The following is a 19,292-nucleotide window of genomic DNA, read 5'->3' on the forward strand; positions in this document are numbered from 1 at the left end:
AGCTTTTGGATTTTTTAAAAAACATGAAATAGTTCTGTCCTTAACAATCTCTGCAATGGCAGATAATTGTGATTAAAAAATTGCAATTTAGCAATCAGCAAAGTGATAGACCATTGCCTCACAGGGCAATTATCTAACAGCCCTGCATATTAAAATATTATCAACTGAAATAACATTGAACTATCACCTTTTTCAATGGGAAAACATGTGTATTAGAGATAAACTAAAATATTTTAACATAGTGATTACTGAAAAAATAGTTTTCATTTTTATTTGGGCAAACCCTCAACCATCACCTACAAGGACGGAATCGAATACTACTTGTGGAACTTGCTACGCACCAATTTACTATCCAGTCTCCTACACTGCAACAAAGATTGCACTTTCAAAATAATGCAATGGCTTTCATGGTATTTTTGGACATATTGAGATATTGTGGGCCACTATTAAACTCTTTTGGAGTCAGAGACACGAGAGAAATTGTGGATGTGACATAATTCCGTTCTTTACCAGAATAATTAATCACCAGGATGGACTGGCAGGACTCTTATTACAAATCTAATTGCAGATAGTCGTTCTTTAAAGAAGAAACATGATGGGAAGACAAAATATACCTGTAATTAGTATCAGAGATTCAATACAGTGAGCTCTCATGATCCAGAATGACAATTAATTTACCCAAAGAGAGATTAAGCTGGAGATTAAACTGGAAGGGACAAAGGTGGACCCGGCACGAGGGAGGGCGAAAGAACGATGGACAATGGAGGACCCAGCATGGGGGACCACTGTGGTGGAGGGGGGGGGGAGAACAAAGGGGGACATGGCACGGGGGAGGGGGGTAGGGGAATTTGTAACTTTGTAAGCACCCTTTATGGGCCACTATTTGCATACCTTGGGTATGCAAGCAAAGAATTTCACTGTGACTTGTCACATGTGACAATAAAGTATTCAATTCAATTCAAAGATCAATGACAATGGCAATTTTAAACAGTGTCTTTGAGGCTTAAACAATGATCCAGTGCTTCACCACGATGGTATTATTGGTATTGTGAACCAGTTACATGAAGAACAGGAGAAACACCACCTTTCTCATCTCAAAACATTTTGCAGGTAATAAATCATATCTGTTACTATTTGCTGGGAATAATGTGGCAGCCAACCTGCTCAGTGATACCCCACAAATAACAGAGTTAATTAAAACAGATGAACTTGACATAAAACAGATGAACATGACATAAAACAGATGAACTTGAATACATCAGTAAAAGAAATTCTCAAACTTTTCTCAGACAAACTTCTTCATTCAGCTGAGTAGACGGAAGACATTTTATTTAACATCGGCTCTAAAAGATGGTGGATGCAATAATAAAGCCCGCTCTGAACATTACACTTAGATTCAATGTTCACGTCGTGTAACTCAGAGTTACGGGGTTTCGAATTTTGAATTACCGAAGTGAATGGCTCAGGAATTGTGTGCTCATTACCAAAATAAAGGCCAGTTACATATTAACTGTGGAAATGCATGGTCTTTTCACACAGTCCACAGTCCCTGCTCTCTTTACTGAATAGACACAACAGGAAGGATTCCAATACATAAAGCTGGAAGAGCAGTTGAGTGGTAACTATCAGTGATGATAGGCAATGTGGCCTGTATCACTCAGAACAACCACACTCTGTGTCGTTGGTATGTTGCTTCAGTACAGAGGCATCCAGAGAATCTATTTGCCATTGCCACTATGGCATCTTCTAAAAGTTCTCCATATCTGCAGAAAAAAACACTGAAAAATTGTGCTTTGCAAATGTAAGGTATTTAAAAAGTGCCTTTGTCTAGTTAATTTAACTTAAATTAAGCTAAATTTTAGTTTAAATTAAGGAATCCTTCGACAAATTAGAAAGACACGCACACACACATGCACATACACACACACACACACACACACACACACACACACACACACACACACACACACACACACACACACAGAAGAGAGGGAAAGCAACAAAGACAGAAACAGAGACAGCGAGACAGAATCAGAGAGAGAGAAACTGAGATACAGAATCAGAAGTACTGTTTGACACAGCTATAACATTATGGATGTTGTGCTGGAATTAGAGCAATGAATGCTGTGTGGAACTCCTCCCAAATGGGGTTACATGAGGACAGAGAAACAGAGAAACATAGAAAAAGAGAAACATAGAAACAGAGAAACAAACAGAGAAAATAGGTGCAGGGGTAGGCCATTTGGCCATTTGAGCCAGAACCATCATTCAATATGATCACGGCTAATCATCTAGAATCAGTACCCGGTTCCTGCTTTCTCCTCATATCCCTTGATTCCATTAGCCCTAAGAGCTATATCCAACTCTCTCTCAATATCTCAAGAGAGACGGTGAACTCTGCTACACATCAGGTCTAGGCTATGGTTAAATAAAGATTGTCAAGTTGGTGGATTTTTTGAGGCAAGTAACTTGTTAAAAAAATTGGATACGAAGGAGAGAATAACTACACTGTGCATTGAACTGCACTCAGCAAATAAAACAGACCAGATGGATGTAAATATCCTATTGTTACATTAGACACAAAAGGAGAAGATTGTTCCATGCCATAAAACCCTCAAATGAGACCCTGAAGAATGCATTAGGTGCAGTACAAGCACATTGCAAATGGTCTAGAAATGGTACAGTTGATTATTACTGCCTCATAACACACAAAGAGCAGACAGAATCCTTTGATAATTTTCTCAGCCTCTGTTCAGAAAGTAGCAGATAATTGCAGCTGTGCAGAATTGAAGGACTCACTCACCAGAGAATGGATTATTTAAGGAATCCCAGAGTCCAGGTTGATGGAATATCTATGATGTGAGACCAAGTTAACTTCATAGAAATACATTCAGGCATGAGAATAGATGTTCCCAACATACATGCAGTATAATTCAGTTAATTCATTCCTCATGAACATCTAACAGCCAAGGATAAATGGGGAGATGGCAAACCATGTGCAGAAATGAGAGATCCATTGATATCTGGAAATAATGAAACAAAGAAAACACTGCATTTCCATCAAGCCCCTGATAATCGCTCAGATCGATTTCATCCTGTTGGTAAAAGTGTATCTGATGATAGTTAATTATTTTTTGAGAGATATTCTTCCATACTAAGAGATCACATCAATTCTCTGCAGTCACATATGTAGGCAAAATGGAATGTTCTCAAGTATTGAAAGGTTGCTAGAATCTGCAGTGCAAAAGCATGTAGGAAGAAAGCATGATGCGGCCAGAAGTCTACAGACAAACTTGGACACAGATGTGTAGGTGCCATAATTCGACACTGTGCCACAGCAGTAGAGTTGCTGCCTCACAGAACCAGAGACCCGGGTTTAATCCTGACTATGGGTGCTGTCTGTACAGAGTTTGTACGTTCTTCCTGTGACCGGGTGGGTTTCCTCCAGGTGCTCTGGTTTCCTCCCACATTCCAAGACGTGCAAGTTTATAGATTAATTGGCTTCTGTAAATTGTCCCTACTGTGAAGGATAGCGTTGGTATAAGCGTTATCATTGGTCAGTGTGGACTCGGTGGGCTGAAGGGCCTGTTTTCATGTGGTATCCCTAAACTAAAATAAACTAAACGAAACCACATGTAAACCAACATGGAATTTTCATTACAAAGCTTCCAAAGCAGCACAAATCATAACTCTGTTAATAGTTTTTTTAAATTTACAATTAGTATACAAACAATAATGTTTGGTCTTTAATGCCTGGTTCACTTTTGACTTTAAACATTATTAACATGTAGTGTTTTCTATAAAGCTAAATTATTTTGAACGTGACCAATGATAATTTAGTCTCAAGAATACTGGTGATCAGTGCTGTCTCTCATTGCTCATGCACATTGCTGACGTTCATCCTGAACACCCCTGTTGTGCAGTACTAAAATCACACAGTATTACTTTGAAAGATACAACGCCCACCTCTAGAAATTATGGATGCACCCATTTGATATTGATATGTGAAATGGGTCTCTTCTCACTTCTGTGTCAGTGAATTAACCTGGTGTGATCTCAAGGGAATTTCATCCTGTTTGATGCTTTAACCTTTATAACACAAAGGTGTTTGTCGGGAAAAGTTATAGATTTGTCAGCATTTTGAAAAGCTGGTGATTAGTTTTGCTCTCCAACAATCATTTATGCATTAACATTTCCAAAGGCCTTTTTGGGATAAATCCAGATTTGAGTAGAACCGAAGACAGACGCGAAATGCTGGAGGAACTCAGCAGGTCAGGCAGCATCAATGGGTAGATCGATCATGTTTACATTTCTGTGGATTTGTATCTACTGCCTTGCCGCAGAAGTTCAGAGAAGAAGCCAGAAAGTGATAAATAAATTAACACACATCATTGTATGGTCTAATATCTATTTCCCTGAGTTGGGGTGAAGTCCATCATGTTCGTGTTTCTGCATGAATAATTTCTTCCACATTTCTTTCAGCTCATGGGTCATTTTAATAGTTCATTTAGTAGCTCCTTAATTCATTGTGGCGTGCTGGGATATGAAGTTTATTTGACCTTTAAGTGTAAAAGGTCACAAATGTAGTAAAGCTGCTTAACTCTTTTAATGTTTCATGTTAGTTTGTTTTCTGGTAAATATGTTTCTGCTGCAGGTCTGGCTTCTATGATATCGAAGATTTGCCACCAGTGAGAGCTGGAGACATGGTGACGAGGTCAGACTGACACCTGATATCAGAGAAAGCAACAGTGAATGGATACACAACATATCCCAGGTTGTATGAAATTAGAGCAGAGAAAAGCATCTCATATCAGAGGCAAAATGATGCCTTCTCAGGAAGATTACCAAGGTCTGACAGAAGTATGTATAAATTAGCAGCAGTGCCTCAATGAAGAGCCCTACAGTGCTGAAGGACCATGCCCTGTGGAAAACAACAATCAGTTACAACCAGACCTGGAAGGCCAGGCTATTATCCCAGGCTGACTCTCTACTTTGCACTGGACAATAAGGACATGTTTGTCAGGCTGTGGTTCATCGACTACAGCTTGGTGATCAACAACATCGACACTTCCATAATTGTTATCAATCTCAGGGAACTGGGTCTCTGTCCATTTCTCTGCAAGTGAATCCTTGACTTCCTCTTTGGCAGACTAGAATCAGTATGACTTGGAAACACTCCCTCTTATTTAACCATCAACATAGGAGCACCTCAGGGCTGTATGCTGAGTTCCCTGTTCTACTCTCTCTATACCCATGAGTAGCCAGACACAGTTCCAACACGCCAAACCACCATTGTTGGACGACTCATGGTTGTCAGAGTCTAGGAAGGAAATTGAAAATCCGATTGAATGGTGTCAGAACGTTAATCTTCCTCTCAACGTCAGCAAGACCAAGTAGCTGAGTTTTGACTTTAGAAAGGGAAAGCAGAGGATATGCAGACATCTTCATCAATGGGTTGGTACTGGAGAGAATCAGCAACTTCAAGTTTCTGGGCATGCACATCTCTGATGATCTATCCTGACTTCAGCACATTCATGCAATCATAAAGAAAGCCCACAAACACCTCTACTTCCTTAGAAGATTGAGGAGATTCAGGATCTTGATGAATACTCTCTTGAATTTCTACATATTTACAGTTGGCTGATTCAATAACTCAGATGTCCAGGAACGAAGGAGAATGCAGAGAGCGGTGGACAGTGCCCGCTCCATCATAGGTGCTGACCTCCCCACCATCAAAGGGATCTATTGAAAGGTTTGCCTCAAATGGCAGCCAACGTTATTAAAGACCCTAGTCACAGGATCCTGTCACTCCTACCACCCGAACGTTATAGGAGTTATAAAACCATGATGACCAGGTTCAAGAATTGCTTCCTCCCAACACCATCAGGCTCTCGAATGCTCTTAAACACTACACAACACCATCTTCAACAATGAATTTCCATGAACAGTCTTTGATTGCACTAAGGTTTACAGGTTATTGCACTAGTATTGTGGTTACTAATTTATTGATTTAGTTTAGTTTAGCGATACAGCGCGGAAACAGGCCCTTCGGCCCACCGGATCCGCACCAATCAGCGATCCCCGCACATTAACACTACATTTACTAGGGACAATTTTTTTGCATTTACCAAGCCAATTAACCTACAAACCTGTACATCTTTGGAGTGTGGGAGGAAAATGAAGATCTTGGAGGACGCAGGTCACGGGGAGAATGTACAAACTCCGTACAGACAGCACCCGTAGTTGGGATCGAACCCGGGTCTCCGGCGCTGCAGTCGCTGCAAGGCAGCAACTTTACCGCTGCGCCACCGTGACCGCCCCAAAAAATACGGAACGTTTCGCGAATTTGCGTATCATCCTTGCGCAGGGGCCACGCTAATCTTCTCTGTATCATTCCAATTTTAGTACATGTGCTACCGAAGCACACATTTGTGGTCACTCCCAAGCCCGACCTTGTCCCAGACGACATGGTATTCATATCTGCAGCAGCATAACCGTTCTATAAACACACAGATCTGTTATGCTGCTGCGAGTAAGAATGTCATTGTCCTATTGTCAGCGCATATGACAAACACTCCTGATCCTTGACTCTTGATAGATATCTGAAGGACCTTGTGCCTTATGAATATTAACAGAATCATAGAAGATTTACAACACTGGCAAAAGGCCATTTAGCCAATCATGTTTCTTCCCGTTAAAACAAATGTAACCAGTATAATACCACCTATTGGCACTCGTCGAGTGCACTGCAGGTCATAGCTCTCTAATTACACAGCCAGGAGTATTTTTTTTAAGATGGAGAGATTCTGCTTCGACCAATCTTTTAAGCAATGAGTTCCTGACCTCTGCCAACCCCTCTGAAGAAGTGTCACGACTCGAAACGTCACCCATTCCTTCTCTCCCGAGATGCTGCCTGACCCGCTGAGTTACTCCAGCATTTTGTGTCTACCTATATGAAATATCTTCTTTAATTTCTCCCCTGATACTTAGACAATTCAATCTATGCCCATGGATTTTGAACCCTCAGCTGACGTAAAATGGCCCTGAATATTTACTTCATCAAGGCCAGGATTTCCAGAATTTTATGTACCTCAACTAATTTTCCCTCAGTCTTTTGGATTTCAAAGTAAAAAATGCTAACCTTACCTTTTCTCGTGAATAATGATCCAGTCTTGCTATCACTGAAAATCTCTGCCCTGTTTCTAATATATTCATATCTTTCCTGACCAGAACTATGCATGGTATTCAAAGTGTTGAATAAAATTTTCCTTGATCTCCATCTCCTTTGTCCAGTTGTCACACCTAACATTTCCTTATCTCCCTCTCCCTTGACTTCAGTCTGAAGAAGAGTCTCGACCCGAAACGTCACCCATTCCTTCTATCCAGAGATGCTATCTGTCCCACTGAGTTACTTCATCATTTTGTGTCTACCTTCAGTTTAAACCAGTATCTGCAGTTTCTTCCAACACATGTTGTATACAACTCTTGCGTAAATTACCTGTTCATATTTACTTGTCTCATTACACATTCTGTTAGTTTATTGAACAGTCACGCATCCTTTGAAGGTCAGATATGTGGCACAATGGCGCAGCGGTAGAGTCGCTGCCTTACAGGCATTTAGGATTAAATTGACAAATAGAACTCAATCCAGGGAAATTTGAAGTAATGCATTTGGAAATGTGCAACATTGCAAGGAAATTAAATGGTGTGGAGCAATAGAAGGTCTTAGATATGCATGTAGATTTAGTTTTAGTTTAGTTTAAAGATAGAAACCGCCCACAGAGTCCGCACAGACCAACGATCACCTGTACATTAGTTCCGTCCTACACACTAGGAACAGAGGCCAATTAACCTACAAACCCGCACGTCTTTGGTAATATGGGAAGAAACCGATGCACCCAGAGGTCTCAGGGAGAACAGACAAACTCCGTACAGATAACACTCGTAGTCAGGATCAAACCCGTGTCTCTGGCACTGTAAGGCAGCAATTCTACCGCTGTGCAAACATGCCATTATTTCTTCTAACTTCCTCAAAAATTTCCTGTCTGAGTCCTGAAAATTATTGATGTCTACTGTCACCCGCAGAGTTTGGGCAGAGCCTCCTATCTCATTTCTTTCTGCACTGTGTTGTGGATTATTTCACTAAACCCAGACATGTCTAGATTATTGTCTAACCCATAGGCCTTCCAAAGCTTGAGCTGATACTTGGAAGGAAAGGTACACCTGACATTGTACTCCAGCAAATTGATCATGCTAGAGAGAAATAAATATGGCATTCATTTTCTGACAGATTTAATTGGTAACATGTATCATATATTCCATGTTGGCATGTGGTGTTGTTTTGTAGTTGCATGGGAGGTGGCGCTGGTGATCTTGGGCTTGCCCCAGCAGCTCAGTCCTGGTCACCAAGGAAGAGAGGTATGGTGATCTCAGGCTTTCACCTTTGCCTCGAAAAGAGGCACCAGTGGTCTCAGGCTTATCGTGGTGGCTCAGTTTTTGCCTCTGTGTGCGGGCATAGTCCCTCGTTGCAAGAGGAAGAGGAGCCAGGAAGAGGAACTGGCTGCCTCAAGCCGGTCCCGGCCACTCAGTCTTAGCTTCAGTAGGGGTACTGCCTGCCCAGGGCTTCTTCCCAGCAGCTCAGTCTTTATCACAAGGTGCCCCTGATGTTCTCGGGTTTGTCCCAGTGGTTCAGTCTTCCTCACAGCTGCAACAGGGGAACACAGCTAGCAAGGAGGCACTCCACTATCTCTCCCAAGTCAAGTCAAGTCAAGTCAAATTTATTTGTCACATACACATACACGATGTGCAGTGAAATGAAAGTGGCAATGCCTGCGGATTGTGCACAAAAAATAATTATAGGTACAGCATATAAATCAAGTTAATAAGTTACTATATACTATATATAGTATATATACTAAAATTTTGTCTCTGGGGTTATAAAAGTTGACAGTCCTGATGGCCTGTGGGAAGAAACTCCGTCTCATCCTCTCCGTTTTCACAGCGTGACAGCGGAGGAACTTGCCTGACCGTAACATCTGGAACAGTCCGATACTGGGGTGGCAGGGGTCCCTCATGATCTTGCTTGCTCTGGATCTGCACCTCCTAATGTATAGGTCCTGCAGGGGGACGAGTGTAGTTCCCATGGTGCATGTTCCTTTATCTTCCTCTTGCTCTTATTTCCTTCCTCTTCTTCTGGTGCTTCTTCCCTCCTTTCTTCCCTCTGGCTACAATGCCTGGGTTTTATAAGGAGTAGGCTGACAACGTTCAGGTGGGTCAATCTGATGCCAGCTAATTGGAGCCAATCTGTTAGGATTGTTGCTGAGGATTAACATCTCTTTGCCAGTGATTGGGATCAGAGCGGTATCCAAGCGTGCCACACTTCCGAGAGCAAGGCACCCAGAAATGTACACAGTACTCTAAACATGGCCTTACCAACGCCTTATATGGCTGTAACATGATGTCCCAATCCTTGTACTCAGTATCCTGACCCATAAAGGTAAGCATGCCAAACGTCTTATTTCCCAACCTATCTACCCGAGTCACCACTTTCAGCTAGGTGCCAATGACATTACATCTTCCGCAGAACAAATTCCATTCCAAAACAACTGCCCACTTCTTAAACAGTCCTTGTGTTTGCTCTGCCAGTATTGAGCCTCTAGCCTGGCACCTCTCGTGCCTGTGCCCTAGGGCATCATAAGATGGTGCAGCAGTTGACCAGCAGTGGGCACCCTCTGTGCAGAGCAGTCATGCTTTTGCAAGGGCTGATTCATCGGACTTGTGGGAGAGATGCAGAGAGGCGGAAAGAGAAATACAACTTTCCTGCACCAGGTGATGGATGCTTAAAGAAGCAGCTCATGAAATATTGTGGTCTGTGATGAGAGTTCCACATTGCTGGGTCGCACATTTGTTGACTGTAAATGGTGTTTTAAGGTGTCTGCTTTGTTTGGCTCATTAAACTGGATTAATTTTTTTTTAATGCTAATTTAACTGTAAAGCACTCCCTTCATATCGAACGTACTTTGCATGTTGCAAAAGGTTGCTTTGTTTTCCTTGATTACTTTTATTAATAACAATAATAATTACTTTATTTTGTATAGCACTTTTCATACAATTGAATGCAACCCAAAGTTCATTTCACAAAAACACAGCGATATGCATAACTTGATTGACACAAACTTATAAACACTTACAGCTATGCAGTTTTCTGGAGTGCATTGCATTCTCTGGAGACTGATGTTTTTCTGTTATCACAGTTTGACAGTATTTGAAGGAGTAAACCAAGGACAAAAGTTTTATTTTGCACCTGCTATGGAGATGTGGGTTACTTATTTATGTATTACCAAAGAGAGCTACCGAAATTCCAAATACGAATCACTAATTCAAAATAGTCAAAATGATTTTACTTCTGTATTTATGAAACATAAACTGACAAGATATAGTTTGTTAGAACTTCTGAAGGCTTGACCCCTTGTTTCATTTTACTGTTCAAAATGAGTTTTAGCTTGGAGCACAGGAGCTGGAGTAAGTAGGTCCATTTAACACAAAAGCTTATCTTGACACTCAATTAGATCACGGTGATCTGTACCTTACTTCCATTTACCCAGCAATGAACCAAGTCCCTTGATGCTCCACCTAACAAAAATCTATCAATGCAAGTATTTAAGATATCAATTGATTCCGAAGCCACAGCCTTTTAGAGGAGCGTGCTCCAGGCATTTCATTGTAAATTAATGAATCCATAATTCACCCTTGAGCAGGCCAGATCTGACTGTATGGTTCTAAGCCTTGGTAACCTACCAAAATGTGAATTTTGTTCAAGCTTTAAGTCCAGTATAGTTTTCCTCAGGTGCTGCACCAAAAACGTAACATGGTCATTGGTTCTAAATTATGGATTACACTGCACAACGACTGTGTAACTTATTTTTCTTTGTAGTTCAAAATCCTTGTGTTAAAAGAAAATACAGCAGACTTTTTGGTTACTTTCTCCACTTACAAATTTTCATTTAGTGTCCAATATGCCTGAATCTCCAGATCTCGTTGATACATGGCAGACTCGACTGTCCTGAAACATTAGAAAATACTTAAATTCTCTGCAAATCCCAGTATTTCTTGCATTAAACTCCATTTACTTTTGCTTTGACCATTTAATTAAATTTGTGTCTCTGTGTATCTTCTTGCTCCCCCACGGTGGCGCAGCGGTAGAGTTGCTGCTTTACAGCGAATGCAGCGCCGGAGACTCAGGTTCGATCCTGACTACGGGTGCTGTACTGTAAGGAGTTTGTACGTTCTCCCCGTGACCTGCGTGGGTTTTCTCTGAGATCTTCGGTTTCCTCCCGCACTCCAAAGACGTACAGGTATGTAGGTTAATTGACTGGGTAAATGGAAAAATTGTCCCTAGTGTGTGTAGGATAGTGTTAGTGTGCGGGGATCACTGGGCGGCGCGGGCTTGGTGGGCCGAAAAGGCCTGTTTCCGCGCTGTATCTGAAATATGAAAAAATAAATTTAAAAATTGTGTTTTCTAATTTGCCTCAATTGCTGACACTGTTATCTCAGAGTCAACAGTTTCTGTGTTGAAATTTCTTCTGAGACTTGAACATGGGACGTAGAATAGTACCGTATGGGAACAGGCCCTTTGGTCCACAATGTTCACTCCGAATATGATGCCAAGTCAAACTAATCTTCTCCGCTCGCACGTGATCCACTCTCAGTGTAAAAAAACAACTCCTTCAAATGTTGTCCCTCTCACTTTAAAGCTGTGCACTCCTTGACATTGAAAATGATGTACCTTGAAATGATGTGCTCCGAGGTCTTGTGGATCATAGCCAGAGATTTCAATCAAGCCAATCTCAAGACTACCAAAATGCTATCAACATGTCTCCTGACCCAGCAGAAGCCCCCAAAACCCTGGAGAATTGTTGCACAATCATCAAAAACTCTATTCTCTGTCTGCATATTAGAGAATCTGATCATCAGGATATGCTCCAACTCCTTGCTTACAAGCAGAAACTGAAGCATAAGACTCCAGTACAGAACATCATTGGAACTGAATCCTTGACTTGCTAACCCATGGACCGCATCAGCGAGGATAGGCAACAAAACATTCTGCACAATAATTCTGAACATCAATAGCCCACAAAGTTGCGTTCACAGCTGATTACTACACTCCCATTACATTCACGGCTGTGTGTAGCCAAATTCTGCTCCAACTCCAAGTTTGCAGATGGTACCACTGTAGTGGGATGGATTCCAAATGACAACAAGTACAAGAAGGAGATAGAGAGCTTAATAGCACGATTTAAAAACAACAATCTCTGTTTCAAGGTCAGCAAAGCAAAGGAGCTTGTCATCGATTTCAGGAAGGGGGGTGGAGTACATGCTCCAGAATGATGCTTCAGTGGAAATTGCTGAGAGCTTCAAGTTTCTAGGTGTAAACATCACCAACAATTTGTCCTCAATGACCAGGAAAACAATCCAATGCCTCTATTTCTTCAGAAGACCAAGGAGGTTCAGCCTGCCCCCAAAGACACTGACCAGTTTTTACAGATGCACATTTCTGGATGCATCACAGCTTGGTATAGCATATGCTCTGCCCAACATCCCAGGAAATTGCAGAGAGTTGTGAATGCAGCCCAGTAACATCATGCAAACCATCCTACCCCCATAGACTCAATCTACTCCTTCATGCTTTCTTGGGAAAGTAGACAACATAATGACTTACGCCCTGGTCATTTTATCTCCACCCTACCTCAGAAGATACATAACCTTTAAAACACATATCATCAGATTGAGGAAAAGCTTCTTTGCTGCTGTTATTCAGCTCTTCAACAGACCTTTCATGTGCCAAGGATGAGTTTATGACTTTCCAATCTTTGTTGTGGCTATTGCATTTATTTTACTCCACACCCTCCGTGGTTATATACACTGCACTCTGTTTATTTTCTCTTTTGCACTATCTATTTTACTCATGTGTGGTATGATTTGCCAGGACAGCTTGCAAAACCAACTTTTTTCTGTATCTCGATACAAGTGACAATAATAAACCAATACCAACATCAATAGGTTATACAGTTCCCCTTTTAACACAAGGACAGCTCCTGGCTCTCCCATCAATTCCATCCACATACATTGGTGTTGTAACTCAAAATAAAACTTAGCCAAATTAAAATCTGGAAGTCCCAGTTTTATGAAGCTTTTAAATTTAATGCAGATTTTTTCCTAACATTGTGCAAATGTGTGTTTTCTGATAACACCAATATATTGATTGTAATACTTATATATATTGCATGAGCCACTGTAGATAAAAATAATTGATTGTGAACCAACAAGGTATCCCTGGAGATATGTAAGGTAGATATTAATCAGAAACCGCAGCCTAGAAAGGATGAGTAACCTGCATTTTAAGCAATTTCAGCATTTTTGGTGTCCATGGGAAACAGTCATTGTACGTACTACTAATTTTACTGCACAGGATTAATAGCCGATGAAATTTTTTCCAAAAGTTCCTATCTGTCACTATCAGATTCCTAAGGGCTCAAAGACATTCTTCATTGAGGCATGAGGAATAAACAACATAAATCCCAATTCTTTACTAAGCCATACAGTCATGGAGTCATTGAGTCATACAGTGTGAAAACAGGCCCTTCGGCCCAACGTGCCCACACTGACCAGTATGTCCCATCTACACTAGTCCCACCTCCGTGTGTTTGGCCCACCCAGAAACCTTGACATAAACCTATTCTTCGTTGATTGTCATAAGATTCAGATCAACTTTAGCAGAGGATTTGGAATTATGAATAAAAACAGTAATAGCACACTGTAAATTCATTGCATTAGTGACCCAAAGGCCTGGACTACATTAATCCCATTTGCCTGCATTAGGTTCGGTTCCTTCTATGCCTCGCCTAGATGCGTGTGTCTCAATGTCTTTTAAATGTAGCGGTTTTATCTGATTCCACCACCTCCGCTGGCAGCGGGTTCCAGTTATAAACCACTCTGCAAAAAACTCCCTGAAATTCTCTTTAACACTCCTTCCTCTCACCTTAAACCAATGCCTTCTTGTTCTTAATAACACTATGATGGGGGAAAATAATGTAACTATATACATTATCAATGTTCTTAGAATTTTATGTATCTCTATCAGGTCACCCCTCAGTCTCTGTGGCTCCAGAGCAAACAAGCTCAGCCTATCCAACCTCTTCCATAACTAACGCCCACCAATCCAGGCAACAAAGTGGTGAATCTCCTCTGCACTCTCTCCACTGCAATCACATCCTCCCTAGAACTGCACTCTAATCAATGTTTTGTAAAGGTACAACATAACTTTCCAACTTTTACATTGTAATCCTGACCAATGAAGGCAAGCATGGCATTTACCTTCTTCACCACCCTATCAACTTGCTATTTTTAAAGGAACTATTAACTTGAACCCCAAAGTCATAGAGTCATAGTGCATGAAAACAGGCTTTTTGGCTCAACTTGCCCGTGCTGACCCATCTACACTAGTCCCTGCTGCCCATGTTTGGCCCATATCCCTCTAAAACTTTCATATCCATGTACCTGTTCCTCTGTTCATTGACAGTGACAGCCTAGTTTCTTACCATTTACTGCATATGTCCTACCTTATCTGACTTCCCAAAATACATCACCTTGCAATTGTCAGCATCAAGTTCCATCTGCAAAGCTGTGCACAAGTTTCTGTTTGCTCTATATGTGTTCTGTCTATGGGGAGTTGGCATGTCCTCCCTCTGTGACTACGTGAGTTTCCTCCGGGTGCTCCAGTCTCCTCCCACATCAAAAAGATGTGTGGGTTTGTAGGTCAATTGGCTCCTGTAAATTGCCCCCTAGCTTGTAAGGTATGGGATAATGTAGAATTAGTATGAACGGGTGATCTATAGTCAGTGTGGACTCAGTGGGCCGAAGGGTCTGTTTTCATACTGTATGTCTGAACCAAACTAAATATCCTGCTGTAGACCATATACAATAGACAATAGGTGCAGGAGTAGGCCATTCGGCCCTTCGAGCCAGCACCGCCATTCAATGTGATCATGGCTGATCATTTTCAATCAGTACCCCGTTCCTGCCTTCTCCCCATACCCCCTGACTCCGCTATCCTTAAGAGCTCTATCTAGCTCTCTCTTGAATGTATTCAGAGAATTGGCCTCCACTGCCCTCTGAGGCAGAGAATTACACAGATTCACAACTCCTCTGACTGAAAAAGTTTGTCCTCATCTCTGTTCTAAATGGCTTACCCCTTATTCTTAAACTGTGGCCCCTGGTTCTGGACTCCCCCAACATTGGGAACATGTTTCCTGCCTCTAACGTGTCCAACCCCTTAATAATCTTATACGTTTCGATAAGATCCCCTCTCATCCTTCTAAATTCCAGTGTATACAAGCCTAGTCGCTCCAGTCTTTCAACATATGACAGTCCCGCCATTCCGCGAATTAACCTAGTAAACCTACGCTGCATGCCCTCAATAGCAAGCACGCCCTCATAAGTACTTTTCCTGACTATCCATGATACCACCAACTATTGTGTATTCTTTAGAAATTCTGCAAAGTTTCTCATCATATTTCCAATATTACATATAAACAAATAACAAGTATCTTATCACTGGCCCCTGCAGTACCCACCAGTCATCGCTTTCCAATGAGAAAAATATCTTTCCACCATTACTCTCCTACCTACTATCATGGAGCCAATTTTGGGACCAATAAGCCAGCTCACCTTGGATCCCTTGTGCCCCAAGTTTCTTGACAAGCCTTCCATACAGAGCCTTGCCAATTGCATTACCAAAGTCCACAAAGACAACCCTACCACTAACTTCAGTTAATAACTCGGAAAATAAATTAATAATCTGAAATCCATTCGCAATGTGATGAAAGACCATCAAATTTCCTGAAGTAACCCGGAAAGCAACTAATTCCAGCAAAATTTAAGGATGAGCAATAACCGGTAGCCTTGCCAGCAACTCAGATCCCACGAAAGGAACAACATAAACATGCTCATTTATCAACGTGGAAATCAACTTAACAACAAAAGCTTGCTGATTAACAAAAAGCACAATCTTTACATAATTGGTCGGGATTTTGAAAGAATCATCATCGCTGACCCACAAAGTTGGGTCCCTCATATTCTTCCCCAGGAATTTAAACGCACACTTAGACAATAGACAATAGATGCAGGAGTAGGCCATTCGGCCCTTCGAGCCAGCACCGCCATTTAATGTGATCATGTCTGATCATTCTCAATCAGTACCCCGTTCCTGCCTTCTCCCCATACCCCCTGACTCCGCTATCCTTAAGAGCTCTATCGAGCTCTCTTTTGAATGCATTCAGAGAATTGGCCTCCACTGCCTTCTGAGGCAGAGAATTCCACAGATTCACAACTCTCTGACTGAAAAAGGTTTTCCTCATCTCCGTTCTAAATGGCCTACCCCTTATTCTTAAACTGTGGCCCCTGGTTCTGGACTCCCCCAACATTGGGAACATGTTTCCTGCCTCAAACGTGTCCAACCCCTTAATAATCTTATATGTTTCGATAAGATCCCCTCTCATCCTTCTAAACTTCATCTATGATAGTAGAAAGAATGATTTCCCATTATCAAATGTCAAGTACACCCATTTGTTAACAGTAAGGCAGAGGCTTAACACTTTAGACTTTAGAAACACAGCATGGAAACAGGCCCTTCGGCCCACTGAGTCCGCACTGACCAGCGATCACCTTGTACACCTGCACTATCCTGCACACTGGGGACAATTTATAATTTCACCAAAGCCAATTAACCTGCAAACCTGCATCTTTGGGGTGTGGGAGGAAGCCGAAGCACCCGGAATAACCTCACGCGGTCACAGGGAGAATGTACGTACTCCGTACAGACAGTACCTGTAGTCAGGATCGGACCTGGGTCTCTGACGCTGTAAAGCAGCAAATTTACTGCTGTTCCACTGTGCCGCCCCAGTTAGGCAGAGTTTTGTTTTCCTACCAGCCAGGGAAACTAAATGAACTTTTAATTCAGGTGAAGTTTAAGCAGAAATTCCATGAAAATTAAAAAGCTTTAACGATTAGATTGCAATCATAGAAACATAGAAACATATAAAATAGGTGCAGGAGTAGGCCATTCGGCCCTTCGAGCCTGCACCGCCATTCAATATAATGATTCAATATAATCATTTTACTTTTAAATAAATGTAGATTTATTGATGCCATCGAGATAATGCTTCAGTTATGTGATATATGAGTTCAGTTTATTTTTGAAAATGCAAAATAAAATAGGGAGCTAAAATCCCAAATGATCTATTTATGATGTTAATTCCTGACCACAAGTCTGTGCTCTCACCACACTGTATAGTCATAAAGATGTAAATCTAACTTAATAACGCATGGTGGTAACCAGATAAGCATCACATCACACAAAACCCATGGGATAGTCTGGGTTTATGTATTTCTTTTGTTTTATTTATCACAATCTCAAGGACAAATGTAATGCCACCTGTGCACAAGACATACCTCTCTCTCTAGTATCTTATCTCTAGTATCTACCCATTTCACGTTCTTTCATACACATCTTCCTTATGTACCTCCCACCTACTGACTCTCCCACTTTCACACGTTATACATTAAAATAACCCTATGTTTTTTGCAGTCCTTAGCACATGTACTAATTTTATATATATATATATAATCACAAGTGTGGTATATAGATCTACATATATAACCACACTTGTGATATGTATATTTAATACATCCAACACAAGCATATAAATTGTAGCAAAAACTGTATATTGTGGCATTGATTTAGGCAAATGATTCAGAATAATTCCTTGTCAGGAAACCAGTAATTGCCAGAATGATTTTTTGTTTGTAAAAAGGTAACTCCCATTTAACTTGTTATGTACTTCAACTCCACTTTAGTCCTTTAGTTAATTTTCAGCTTTTCAGTTTGGTCTGTGAGTTGCTTAACATTTTTGTGGGTTTTTTTTTACCTCCTGATCTTTGATCCGTTTATTATGGCAATGACTGACCAGTATTACAACAACAATTTACACAAGCCAACTTGATGCCACATGAAATAGTTCCAGACAGCAATAATTATAGAACCATTTACCCTATGTTGATTAAAATAAGGAAATATCCATATTTCTCCTGTAGTCTTATTACTTGAACATAACCACGCATCGATGAGCAACATTGCTTTAAACAATGGACATTATAATGAGATTATAAACATTATGCTTTGAAAATCAAAGAATTAAACTTCATTGCACCATTTCACAATTATGTTCTGCTGAAGCACATTTATCTTGAAGAGTAACTTTCGCCCATTTGAGCCCTGCTCCACACACATTGTAAATAAAATCAAAGCAAATGCAACTGATTGCTAATGAATGATCCAAAATATTTAAAGACATTTTCTTTCACAACACAGTTTATTTTTCTATTTGATTCATCTGTTTTGGTCACTTCTTTCCAAGTTTGCCCTCTATTTGGAACCCTTTGATAATAAATTAATAACATATTATGTCAACCATGCTTTAATTTAATAGGTGACAACAACTTTTTCAGAACCTTAAACCAAGTCTCCATGATTATTTAGCTTCTTATATTTTAAACCTTGCAGACAATGTATGAGTTAAGTGAAACAAAAAGCCAGAAAACTACAGCTTACAATCTCGTGAACTCTGCATATAATCCCTTGCTGCTAATTTACAGTAGCAGCTAGTGCCTAAGCTATAGTTATTATTAATGATATACACCCCATTCATTGTAAATATTGACACAAGGAAAATGATTTAGCTTAAAGAACAAATCATGAAAGAGAAAGACTTACCCCTAAACGTCTGCTACGAATCTTCACATATCCCTGCTTGACAATGTCATTAAAATTTGAAGCCATTACTTTTCTGCTCAGCTTGGTAACTGAATAATATTTCAGCACTGTACTCCAGCTCTGAATGCAGTTCGTCCCACTCTCAGTTTATCCAGAGCTCAGCATCTGCTTAAACCTCCCGGCCCAAGGGTTCGCAACAAGGCTTATTCCACCTACAAAGTGAGGGAGAGACAGTGAGGCAGTATGTCAGAGTGAGAATGCATCAGCTGATAATCTATCATTGCTGCTTCACGGAATGTACCACCATTCTCACTCACTGAAGGGCTGGTGCCAAAGGGTTCATGTCTATTAGAATGAAGTTATTGGCTCAAGCACAGTGTTCTTATGCCAAAGACTTGGGCTTCTGTCAAAAGACCTAAACAAATGCTATTAATCTATTATTAGCCACTTTTAAAAAAACCTT

The 19,292-nt window shown here is 40.9% G+C and overlaps 1 protein-coding gene and 1 non-coding gene across 3 annotated transcripts in view; both read right to left on the bottom strand.

The window, feature by feature from the left end:
• The window catches only part of LOC144604686 (docking protein 5-like), a 257,087-nt gene extending 238,022 nt beyond the window's left edge, over positions 1 to 19,065 (bottom strand). For both annotated transcript variants that reach the window (XM_078419333.1, XM_078419332.1), the window contains exon 1: positions 18,830 to 19,065. In XM_078419333.1, the coding sequence (XP_078275459.1) occupies positions 18,830 to 18,895 (66 nt within the window). In that variant the 5' untranslated portion in view covers positions 18,896 to 19,065. The remainder of the gene's footprint in view (positions 1 to 18,829) is intronic.
• LOC144604733 (U6 spliceosomal RNA) lies at positions 6,323 to 6,425 on the bottom strand. Its single transcript, XR_013548773.1, has one exon. It is a non-coding gene; the product is annotated as a U6 spliceosomal RNA (small nuclear RNA).
• Positions 19,066 to 19,292: the final 227 nt, after the last annotated feature.

The sequence above is a fragment of the Rhinoraja longicauda genome, chromosome 22 (assembly GCF_053455715.1).
Source record: "Rhinoraja longicauda isolate Sanriku21f chromosome 22, sRhiLon1.1, whole genome shotgun sequence".
NCBI classification, from domain to species: Eukaryota; Metazoa; Chordata; class Chondrichthyes; order Rajiformes; family Arhynchobatidae; genus Rhinoraja; species Rhinoraja longicauda.